The following is a 12474-nucleotide window of genomic DNA, read 5'->3' as shown; positions in this document are numbered from 1 at the left end:
TGTCTCTAAGAATCTTCTCCAGTAATTTGCCCACCACTGAAGTAAGACTCACTGGCCTGTAATTCCCAGGGTTGTCGCTACTTCCTTTCTTGAACAAAGGAACAACATTTGCCACCCTCGAATCATCTGACACTACTCCTGCAGCCAGTGAGGATGCAAAGGTAGTCGCCAAAGGCACAGCAATCTTTTCCCTCGCTTCCTGTAATAACCTTGAATATATCCCATCCAGCCCCAGTGACTTATCGATCTTAATATTTTTCAAAAGTTCCAGCACATCCTCTTTCCTCATGTCAACATGCCCTAGTGTATCAGCCTGTTTACACCATCCTCACAAACATCAAGGTCTCTCTCACTGGTGGATACTGAAGCAAAGTATTCATTAAGGACCTCCCCTACCTCTTCCGACTCAGGCACATATTTCCTCTTTTATCCCTGATAGGTCCTACCCTCACTCTAGTCATCCTCCTATTCTTCACAAGCATATAGAATGCCGAGGGGTTTTCCTTAATCCTACTCACAAAAGCCTTCTCATGCCTTCTTCTAGCTCTCCTGTCCATTCTTAAGCTCCCTGCTGGCTACCTTGTACCTCTCCAGAGCCCTGTCTGATACTTGCTTTCTAAACCCTAGGTAAGCTTCTTTCTTCCTCTTGACAAGATATTCTACATCTCTGGTCAATCACGGTTCCTTCACTCTACCATCCTTACCCTGTCTCAATGGGACAAACCTATCCAGAACACCATGCAAGTACTCCCTAAACAACCTCAACATTTCCATTGTGCACTTCCCCAAGAATATCTGTTCCCAATTTACACTCCCAAGTTCCCGCCTAATAGCATCATAATTCCCCCTCCCCCAATTAAATACTTTCCCATATCGTCCACTCCTATCCCTCTCCAAGGCAATGGTAAAAGTCAAGGAGTTATGGTCACTGTCTCCAAAATGCTCTCCCACCAAGAGATCTGAAACCTGATCAGGCTCATTGCCTAGTACCAGGTCCAGTATGGCCTCTCCTCTAGTTAGCCTGTCCACATACTGTGTCAGGAATCCTTCCTGGACACCAAACAAACTCTGCCCCATCTATCCCCTTTACACTAAGGAGGTGCCAATCAATATTAGGGAAGTTGAAATCACCCATGACAACAACCCCGTTATTTTTGCACCTTTCCAAAATTTGCCTCCTGATCTGCTCCTCATTGTCTCTGCTGCTATTGGGGGGTCTGTAGAATACTCCTAATAGAGTGATTGCTCCCTTCCTGTTTCTGACTTCCACTCACTCTGACTCAGACGATGCCTCCAGGACACCCTCTCTTACTACAGCTGTGACACTGTCCCTGATCAGCAAAGCCACTCCCCCACCCCTTTTACCTCTGTTCCTGTCCCTTTTGAAACATCTAAACCCCAGAATATCCAGCAGCCATTCTTACCCTTGCGACAGCCAAGTCTCTGTAATGGCCACCACGTCATAGTTCCATGTACTTACTTACGCTCTAAGTTCATCAGCCTTGTTCCTGATACTTCTCGCATCAAAGTAGACACACTTCAGCCCATCCAACTGACTGCAATTTTGCCCTTTCAACTGTCTATCCCTCCTCATAGTCTTTCTACACGCTGCATCTACTTGTACACTAAATGCACCAATCTCTGACCTATCACTCTGGTTCCCATCCCCCTGCCAAACTAGTTTAAACCCTCCCGAACAGTTCTAGCAAACCTGCCCGCAAGAATATTGGTCCCCCGCCAATTCAGGTGTAACTTGTCCCTTTTGTACAGGTCATACCTTCCCCAGGAGAAATCCCAATGATCCACAAATCTGAAACCCTGCCCCAACTCCTCAGCCACGCATTCATCTGCCAAATCATCCTGTTCTTACCCTCACTGACACATGGCACAGGCAGCAATCCAGAGATTACTAACCTTGAGGTCCTGCTTTTCAGCTTCCTACCTCACTCCCTATATTCCTTCTTCAGGACCTCATTTATTTTCCTACCTATGTCATTGGTACCAATATGTACCACGACCTCTGGCCATTTGCCCTCCCCCTTCAGAATGCTGTGGACCCAATCTGAGACGTCCCTGACCCCAGCACCCGGGAGACAACATATCATCTGGGAGTCTTTTTCACGTCCACAGAGTCTCCTGTCTGCCCCCCTTACTATGGAATCCCCCATCACTACCACTCTCCTCTTCTCCCCCCCTTCCCTTCTGCATCACACAACAAGGCTCAGTGCCGGAGACCTGGTCACTCTGGCTTTCCCCTGGTAGGTCATTCCCCCCAACAGTATCCAAAGCAGTATACCTGTTATTGAGGGGGAAACGGCCTCAGGGGTACCCTGCCTATACTCTTTCCTTCTGACAGTCACCCAGCTACCTGCCTCCCTGTAGCTCTTATCTATAAACTCCTCGTTCTCCTGTAGGAGCTGAAGGTCATCCAGCTGCAGCTCCAGTTCCCTAACATGGTCTGTAAGGAGCTGCAGCTGGATGCACCTCGTGTAGATGTAGCTATCAGGGAGACTGGATGTCTCCCAGAACGCCCACATCTCACAAGATGCACACACCACTGACCCTGGAGCCATTCTAACTACTCTAGCCTAGCACTAAAGGAAAAATCAAAGAAAGAAAGAAACTTACCAGAGACTTACCTTAGCCTCCACCTCCTTTCGCCAAAGCCTCAAGTGCTCCACTCTAACCCTCGTCCACTCACACAATGACCGCTCCGCTTATACCTAGCTCCTATTTATTCACTGCTCTTACTTAGCCAATCAACTAATGACAATTTGCAAATGTGCCTCTTGTAGACTCCTGCAAGGTGAAACTCACAAGCACACGCACAGACTCACCTCTTTTCAAAGATCAGGCCAGGCAGGATATCTGGAAGTAAATGTGCTAGTGCTCTGGACTTTATAATGAAACGCAGTGCTATATAACAGTGGAAGCCCCCCTCCCCCAACAATACGTAGTGGTTGTGCGTCATGTTCTCCCTACACAGACTGGAATTGGCTTCTAGTTACCAATACTTGGGACACATAAAGTATAAAAAAATGCTAAGTCCTAGGGCTCAGGCTGGGTTTGGATTTGTCGAGGTCACCTTGGGTGCAGGTAGATGCGATTTAATATTCAAGTGGAGATCCATAGAGACAGGGATTTTGCTGTAACACTTTATCAGAGTGCAGTGGTGTCAGAAGTGCCATAGTTTAGCCCTAAATAGTCAACTGCCTTTCATGTTAATTCAGCCCAGAGAAGATTGTTATTACATTGGCTAGTTGCATACATGTTTTAATAATAAATTCATTAATAGCATTGTAGATAGAGAACAGAAGATGGATCAACTGAAAGCCAATTTCTGCCTCCATCTCCCCCCAACAACTCACTGAACTGAAATGGTCATTTGGATTACCAGATGAGGTTATCCTTAAAGGAGACGTGAAGTTTCATTGAGCAATTCCTGGAGAAAGTGCTGAAATTGAGACGTAGATTGGCACTATTAAGGATTGAAGCACATTGTTCATTGCAAGTTTTTGTTTCAATATACAGTATATCAGTGCTTCCCGTATCATGCATTGTGTCTGTTGGTATTGGTATTAGCCCTAAACAAATGGAGTTTCAGTTTTGTTTCTTTGATGGCATGGTTAATTGTGAAAAATATTGGTAGAAATTTAGTTTCAATATTCAAAATTATAGCCATTGAAATAGAAGAACATACGAAACTATGGCAGGAATGTCCTCCTCGTTCTTGAAACGACCAGACCAGAGAAGAATCATTCTGTCAAATTTTGTGGGCCTGTGTCCTGGAACTTTCTGGGTAAATTCTGGTAAAGAACAAAGCAAAATTTGTAAATGTGATATTTTCAATATGTATTGAGAAAACAGAAGTGACTCATATAATTAATAGAAGTGCATTATAAATTTATATAATACAATCTCTCCTTATTTATGTGGCATTAACAAAATGGTTTGCATTCAATGAACCCAGATATTTTATAGGATACTAATAAGGGGAGGTCACTAAGTCCTTTGAGCTTATTCCATCATTCAATGAGATCACGGCCGATCTGTGACCAAGCTTCTTTCTCTAGAAATGCACCCCTCTCCTGATATTCAGTTTCATTTAAGTTAATGACAAAGACGGCATCATTATTGTATTTAGAGGGTAATGTTGCAGATGTATGTTCTGAAAACTCCAAAAATTCACTACTTTGTCAGCAATCAAGGCTATGACAATTGTCCAGGATTCAAGCTGCACAAGGAAGTAAAACTGCAGATCTGCAGCTGAGCACAACCTGATATGTTATTGATCCTCCAGTCTGGAGGCCAGAGTTCTTTTTGCAAATTTTAGGCTACGGAATTTGCAGGACACAATATCACAGTCACACCGAAGCTGCAGACTCACAGTCTGAGATAGGATCCAAATTAAAGGAAAAACTTGGAACTGGTTATTTAATGCTTTGAAATACAGAGTTTCTGGCAGCCTCTGGACATTTCAGAGTTTTTAAACGTAAATATAAAAAGCTGAATTCTAATTTTTGATATGCAATGGAAAGATTTGAAGTCATGTTCTCTATGTTATTAATAAATCTCTCTAGATTACAAAATTTATTCCACTATCATTTACAGTAGTTAATAACTAACTAAATATTCCAATGAGTTGGAGGAACAAGTAAAAAAAAATTAAATTACAAGCACAGAAACAGCAAATATTTTATGATAGAAGAGCTCAAATTATACATCATGTCGCCCCTGAGCCATTCTTCAGAGCTCAAGTAGCTGAATAAATTTCTTATTCACTTATTCATGGACAGACAATTTTAAAAAGATCTTTTTCCAGATGCTACCTTGGTGATGGATAAATCAACACCCAGTCAACACAGATTTAAGAATGGATTCCACACTTTCTCTCCTCCATCTGGGGTGGAATTCAGTGATGTGAGGGTAGACTGGCAATGAATTAAACAAAACCCTGGACTAATACAATTATGTTTAATAGGTGGAAATTTTGATCTCCCTTGTTACTGGGGTACCAATCCCTGCTGGAAGTGCAAGACCATGGAATTGATACTCATGATACTTGAATTTTTGTGGCATATATTTGTGTGAACTACAAAAGCAAATATCCTGGACAGTTGAGAAGAGGATGCTCAGTTCCAGCTGCAGTATATATATAATCCTAGGCAATAATAGGAGGGTTTCAGTAGTTTAACAGGAAGGTCTGACAACTTCTTAGTACTGATATATCAATCAAATGTATAGAATAGAATATAAATAGATTCCTTTTCAACTTTACATTCCTAATGGGAGAATTAATGACAATTTAATGAGACAGAAATATAACTTTTCAATTCTCAATCCTTTAAATAAATATAACGTCTCTTTGTTCTTAGTGGCAGTACCTCCAGTGAGAAAATTATCTTCCTTAGAGACATAGCTACCAGAAGGAACATCTATACCAAGTATGGATCAGTTATTTGAGTAGCATTCTAAGGTACTTATTGCTTCATCAGTGGATTCAAATTCAATTACTATTTACCCAGATTTGAAAGCAAGTCAGATGAACACTCAAAGTTAATCAACAGGCCTTATTTAAATTTGGATAAATTTTCCAGTTGTGGTAGATTAATCCATTATCTCTGGGAAAGTTTGTTATAATAGGCAGTTTAAAAGCCCTGTTTGTTATGATCAGGGTTGACTAAATTAACATGTATGTGCAACTTCACAATCTATCTCAATCCACTTTTGCCTGTATTGTTAGACTGTTTGTCAGGCATCAGATACTGGACAAATTTCTTCCAACGACATGAAATCTTTTTCCAACCAAGCTCTATTGGGCTAGAACTGAGCATGGAACAGTGAGGTCTGGAGTTGGGGGCAGCCTTAGTTGAGGTGGGATCAGCAATATAAAGGCTGTGTTGGGGCATTGGATTGGAGGGTTTATACTTGGATGCTGGGACTTATTTAGAATCACGATTGGCCTATGGGGGTTGAGGTCATGACAAGAAGTTTTGTGAGCCCCAAGAAAGGACTGCCATGAAAGTTGCACTTTCATTTAAAATAGGCCTACCTCTTGTCATTACCCAGCATCAGACTCTACAGGACAGAACCTGATCAGGCAGGGTACTTTACCTTATGCTGTAGCTTAGCCTCGCAGATCTAGTCTGCCTCTGCATAGGTGGCCTGTGCTCTCCATGCACTGGCGAAGTAGGATGCACCTGACTGTGTCTGGTGCCTCCATGCACTACTGCATCAAATGCACAGAGGACCCAGGAGGAAAACGGAAGGCCTTGTGGACTGAATGCTGAAAGTGCTGAATGTTCCCAATTATCCTTTGCAATCAGTTTTTTGAAGGAACTCACATAACTGAAATGGCCTTTGGCTCCTGCTGTTAAATGCAGCTACCAGCTACCTCCAACCCAGGTCCACTGGTGGCCAATATTTCAAATTGAAACAGACTGAGGAATCCCCATTTATTCAAAAAGCGAAAAAAAAGCAAATGTAGGAAACCTGAAATACAAATAGAAAATGCTGAACATATTTAGCAGGTCAGGCAGCATCTATGGAGAGGAATACAGGTGTAATGACTTAAGTCAATGACCTTTCATCAGAAGGTCACTGAAGCATGTGTATACACAGACGGTGCAGGTCATACATTATTTTACTCTAAGCTCAGATGTGTGTCCTGTGCTATGCTGATGCCATGTCCACCAATATCTCAAATTAAATATTTTCATCCTCCAGCCCCAAAATAATCCAAGGATTTTTTATTCCTTTGATTCTGGACTCTTGTGGATACTGAATCCTCATGTGCAGTCCTGGTCCCCACACTACATAGGAAGGATGTGGAGACTTTGGAGAGGGTGCAGAAGAGGTTTGCCAGGATGTTGCCTGGACTGGAGTGTATTAGCTATAAGGAGAGGTTGGACAAACTTAGATTGTTCTTGCTGGAACTTCAGAGGCTGAGGGCAACCTGATGGAAGTAAATAAAACTATGAGAGGCATAGAGAGGGTAGATAGTCAGCGTCTTTTTCCCAGGGTGGAAATGTCAAGTACCATAGGGGGATAGTTTTAAGGTGAGAGGGGGTAAGTTTAAAGGAGATGTGTGAAGCAAATTTTTTTTATACAGAGTGGTAGGTGCCTGGAAAGTGGTGCCAGGGAAGGTGATAGAGGCAGATATTTCAGAGGCATTTAGATAGACACATGAACAGACAGGGAATAGAGGGATATAGATCATGTGCAGGCAGATGGAATTAGTTTAAATTGGCATCATGACCAATGCAGACATGATGGGTCAAAGGGACTATTCCTGTGCTGTAGGGTCTATGTTCTTTTCCCCCCAGCATTTATCAATCATACTTCATACTTTCAAAGCTTTAAGCTCTTGAATTCTCTGAGTTTTTCTATCTCTCCACCCTCTCTACCATTTACCATTTCTTAATCCCATCTCTTTGTCCATGGTTTTGCTCACCATGCTAATACATTCTTGCTGGCCCCAGCCCCAGTACTTCTCCAATTAAATATTGTGATGCTCCTTGGGATTCTTCACTGTGTTGACAGCACTATGTAAGAGCAAGTTGTAATGTTGTTGTTTAGTTAATGGGCAGAATGTATAGCATTGTCTGTGGGTAAGTATTTTAAAGTTAAAGTTGCAAGCTGTTTTATAAAGTGCATTAGTTAGCTGCTTGCAGTTATTTTATAATGTATGGGAATAACAAGAAGCAAGATTAGAAAATATTAAAAAATAACCATGTCACAGATTTCATGTTCTCATTGGCCTGTTTCTGTGTTGTAATATTCTGTCCATAAATGTTAGATTGATAAGGTGAACATGTTTAAAATGCGTTTATACAGCAGTCTCGTACCAGTGGTGCTGGACTCTACTGTCTAAAACTACAAAGCACTTCTTCAGGAAAGAGTTCCATATTTGTGTGCAGAACCCCTTTCTCAGTGAATGTTTAATATTTAGAAAAAAAACACAATTAGGAGCGTCCAAGTAACGACATATTTACGTTAACTCCAGATCAGTCTTTAAAAGTGTCCGGGGGTGTACAAAGGACACTCTGGGCACTTGAACCAAGTTACATTGCACGCTGTATCAAACTCTGTCCAGATACCCCCAACTCCACTGCCTGCGTAAACTTTGCCGAAACGGAAGTTTTACCCAACTTCAACTCAGGGAAAAATAGAAAGATTGCTAAAAAAAAAAGACAGTTTGTAATCAGCTGACAAGCAAGAGAACATTTCAGACGTTAAGTGAAAAATCTTGAAATTTTTAAAACATTTTCAGGGGAAAGAGTTGCACCATTTAGAACGAAGTGGGAATGTATGCAACAAGCAAATAGTGAAAAAACAGTGATGGTTCCCAGGAGTGAAATCTGCAGATTCTCAGCAGGGTAGAAATTAAACCATAATTACCTGTGCGAACTCCTCTCACAGTCATGATCTGCAAATCATGAGCGAAAGTCTTCCCTAGACTCCCTGTACTTTTAGCGAGCGGATCCCGTCTATCTATTGGTTTAGTCCTGTGCAGCCCGCACAGAATCGAACTTATTTTCATCCGACCTGACGCGGCGCGAATCATCTTCACCTTCACCTCAGCTCGCACCACACACACTGCGCCCATCAATTGGAGTGATCTATATAAACAGATCCTAAGCTGTCAATCACACAACCCACTCCCAAGTAATTACTCTCCAGAATAGATCTGCACGATGTCACTGTAGCTGATTATACTCATCGGAAAACATGTGCGATGATAATAAGTAATCACAGTTCTTCAACTGTGGTAATCTAATTTAGATTCAGTCAAAGGGTGTACAATGATAAATCAATTTCGTGAACTCGTTTCTGAGTACATTATCCAGAATGGTACTCAATCGGAAATGTTATAGAAGGGGTAGACGTGCCGGACCATATGGAAAATATCAATATGTTATATATGTAAACGTAAAAAGAAAGTCAAAGTCGAGTTTATTGTCATATGCACAAGTACATGTATGCACAGGTGCAATGAGAAAAAGATTTGCAGCAGCCTCACAGGCACATTGCATCATATAAGCAGCATTCACAAGAAAAATACATTAAACAAATTAAACACAATTTTTTAAAACAAAGAACACAATTAGAACAAAAAAGCAAAGTCCATTTTAGCACAAAGCGATCAAAGTGGTCATAGTGTTCCAAAACTTTGGTGGTAACAAAAACAGGAAATGGTGGGAACATTTAGCAATTAGCATCTCAATGAGAATCAGAGGTAACTTTTCAGGTCTATAATCTTTCATTAAGTCCATTCAAGTTTCCAGCATCAGCAAGGTTTCAGATTTTTTGTACCTGATACATTGATTACCCTGATCATGCTCTCATAGAACAAAGAACAGAAGGGGAACAGGCCTTTCAGCCCAACATGTCTGCACCAACTATGATGCCAATCAAACCAATCCCATCTGCCTGTACAATGTCTATATCCCCCTATTCACTGCCTGTTCAGATGTCTGCCTAAATAGTGCAGCGCTATTACAGCACCAGCAACCTGGTTTCAATTCCAGCCACTGTCTGTAAGGAGTTTGTACGTTCTCCCCGTGTCTGCATGGGTTTTCTCTGGGTGCTCCGATTTCCTCCCACATTCCAAAGACGTATGGGTTAGGAAGTTGTGGGCATGCTATGTTGGCGCCGGAAGTGAGGCGACACTTGTGGGCTGCCCCCAGAACACTCTATGCAAAAGATGTATTTCACTGTGTGTTTCACTGTACACGTGACTAATAAAGAAATCTTATCTTATAAAATGCCTCTTAAATATTGCCATCATTTCTGCTGCTACCACCTCCTCTGGCAGTGCATTCCAGACACCTACCACTCTCTGTGTTAAAAAAACTTGCCTTGCACATCTCCTTTAAACTTTCTCTCTCTCGCCTGAAAGCTAAGCCCTTTGATTTTTGATATTTCCATCCTGGGGAAAATACTCTAGCTATCTACCATGTCAATGCTTCTCATAACTTTATATAGTTCTATCAGGTCACCCCTCAGCCTCCGATGCTTCAGAGAAAACAATCCAAGTTCATCCAGCCTCTCTCTCCTTATATCTAATACACTCCAAGCCGGGTAACATCCAGGTGAACCTCTTTTGCATCCTCTAGAAGTCTCCACATTCTTCCCATAGTGTGGCGAGCAGAACTGCAGACAATGCTCCAAATGTGGCCTAACCAAAGTTTTGTACGGCCAACTTTTATACTCAATGCCCCGAATGACGAAGGCAAGCATGCCACATTCCTTCTTTATCACCCTATCCGCTTGTGTTGCCCAAGAACCTTCTGTACATCAATGCTCCTAAGTATCTGCCGTTGACTATCATTCTAATCACAGTTTAAAACAGGTCCAGACAATAGGTCTGCTCTCTGACTGCAAGTAATGGTGACTAGGAGGGGTGAAGTTGCCCTAGTCTACTGATCACTGGGCCACCAACAAAGCTTTACCAGCCTTTAGTCACCATTACTGAAGTCATGTAGCCCTTTGTTGTTATCTTGCAAGGGTAACAAGTATAAGGTTGAGCGATACCATGGGAATGGTTCCAACTGGGAAGCAGCTATAGAGCAGCATGCTATCTTTTGTCAAAAGACTCAAGTTTTATTAGAGTTGAGATTAAACTGATTATATTGTGTGTATGGAGTATTAAAACATAGAACATATGTTCCTGTACAGTATAGGAACAGGATCCTTGCCTACAATGTCTGTGCCAAACACAATGCCAAATTAAACTAAATCTCTTCTGTCTGCACATGATCCATATCCCTCCATCCCTGCATATTCATGTGTCTAACAGCCTCTTAAACACCACTATCGTATCTGCTTCCACCACTACCACTGGCAGCCAGTTCCAGGCACCTACCACTCTCTACGTAAAAACTAGCCCCGCACATCTCCTTTAAACTTTCCCTCTCTCACCTTAAATGCATGTCCTCCAGGACTTGACATTTCCACCCTGGGATAAAGATTCTGAATGTCTAACCTACCTATGCCTCTAATAATTTTGTAAACTTCTATCGGGTCTCCCCTCAGCCTCTGATGCTCCAGAAAAAACAACTAAGTTTGTCCAACCTGTCCTTATAGTTCATACCTTCTAATTCAGGCAGCATAAATTCGTAGAGAAATACAACACAGATACAGGCCTTTTTGCCCAACCAATCCATGCTGACCATGGTGCCCACCCATCTAGTCCCAATTTCCTGCGTTCGGCCCATATCACTCCAAGCCACGCCCCTCCAAGTACCTATCCAAGTGCTTCTTAAATAATACTATTGTACCTGCCTCACCCACTTCCTCTGGCAGCTTATTCCATATACTCACCACTCTCTGCGTGGAAAAAGTTGTCCCTGAGGACCCTTTTTAGTATTTCCCCTCTCACCCTAAACCTTTGGACCCCCCTACCCCGGGGAAAATACTGTTACCATCCACCTTATCTATACCTCTCATAATTTTAAACACTTCTATAAGGTCGCCTCTCATTCTCTTGTATTCCAGTGAATAAAGACCTAGCCTGGCCAACCTCTCCCTATAACTCAGGCTCTCGAGTCCTGGCATCATCCTCAAATCTTTTCTGCACTCTTTCCAGTTTAACCACGTCTTTCAAAATAGGGTGACCAAAACTGTGCACAGTACTCTAAGTGTGGCCTCACCAATAATTTATACAACTGCAACATAATGTCTCAAATCCTATACTCAGTGCCCTGACAGATGAAGGTCAATGCGCTAAATGCCTTTTTCACCACCCTGTCCACCTATGTCGCTGCTTTCAGTAAACTATGCACTTGTACTTTTAAGTCCCTCTGTTCCATTATACTCCCTGGTGCCCTACCGTTCATAGTATAAGTACTACGCTGGTTTGACTTTCCAAAATGCATCACTTCACCCTTGTCTGTATTGAAATCCCCACTCCTTGACCTACTTCCCTCTGTCAAGGTCCCTCTGTAATCTATGATAACCTTCTTCACTATCAACAACACCTCCTAATTTTGCGTCATCCACAAATTTACTGATCAAGCCTTGTATTCACATCCAAATAATTTACATAAATAATGAATAACAGGGGTCCCAACACCAACCCCTGTGGCACACCACTAGTCACTGGTCTCCATTCCGAGAAAGAACCTTCAACCACCACCCTCTGCTTCCTACCTCTGAGCATCCTGGTAAGCCTCTTCTTCACCATTTCCAAAACCTCCACATCCTTCCTGTAATGGGGCAACCAGAATTCCACACAATACTCCAAATGAGGCTGAATCAAAGTTTTATATAACTACAACATGAATGTACTTTGTTGCATCCTGTCTATTTATATTGCCTGTACCACCTCATTAATCACCCACACATCTGCTCCTCTGGCTACCTAAGATAAGATATCTTTATTAGCCACACGTACGTCGAAACACACAGTGAAATGCACCTTTTGCGTTGAGTGTTCTGGGGGCAGCCCGCAAGTATTGCCACTTTTCGGGC

General features: G+C 42.2%; 1 protein-coding gene across 1 annotated transcript in view; it reads right to left on the bottom strand.

The window, feature by feature from the left end:
- The window catches only part of LOC127574832 (protein FAM162B-like), a 34949-nt gene extending 26372 nt beyond the window's left edge, over nt 1-8577 (bottom strand). Inside the window, exons 1-2 of the mRNA XM_052024261.1 lie at nt 8401-8577; nt 3701-3806 (exon numbers count right to left, since the gene is read on the bottom strand). Coding sequence (XP_051880221.1) covers nt 3701-3806; nt 8401-8566 — 272 coding nt within the window. The 5' untranslated portion in view covers nt 8567-8577. The remainder of the gene's footprint in view (nt 1-3700; nt 3807-8400) is intronic.
- Nucleotides 8578-12474: the final 3897 nt, after the last annotated feature.

The sequence above is a fragment of the Pristis pectinata genome, chromosome 10 (genome assembly GCF_009764475.1).
Source record: "Pristis pectinata isolate sPriPec2 chromosome 10, sPriPec2.1.pri, whole genome shotgun sequence".
In the NCBI taxonomy this organism is placed as follows: Eukaryota; Metazoa; Chordata; class Chondrichthyes; order Rhinopristiformes; family Pristidae; genus Pristis; species Pristis pectinata.
The sequence above is the reverse complement of the archived record's forward strand: the minus strand, read 5'-3'. Positions and strand labels throughout refer to the sequence as shown.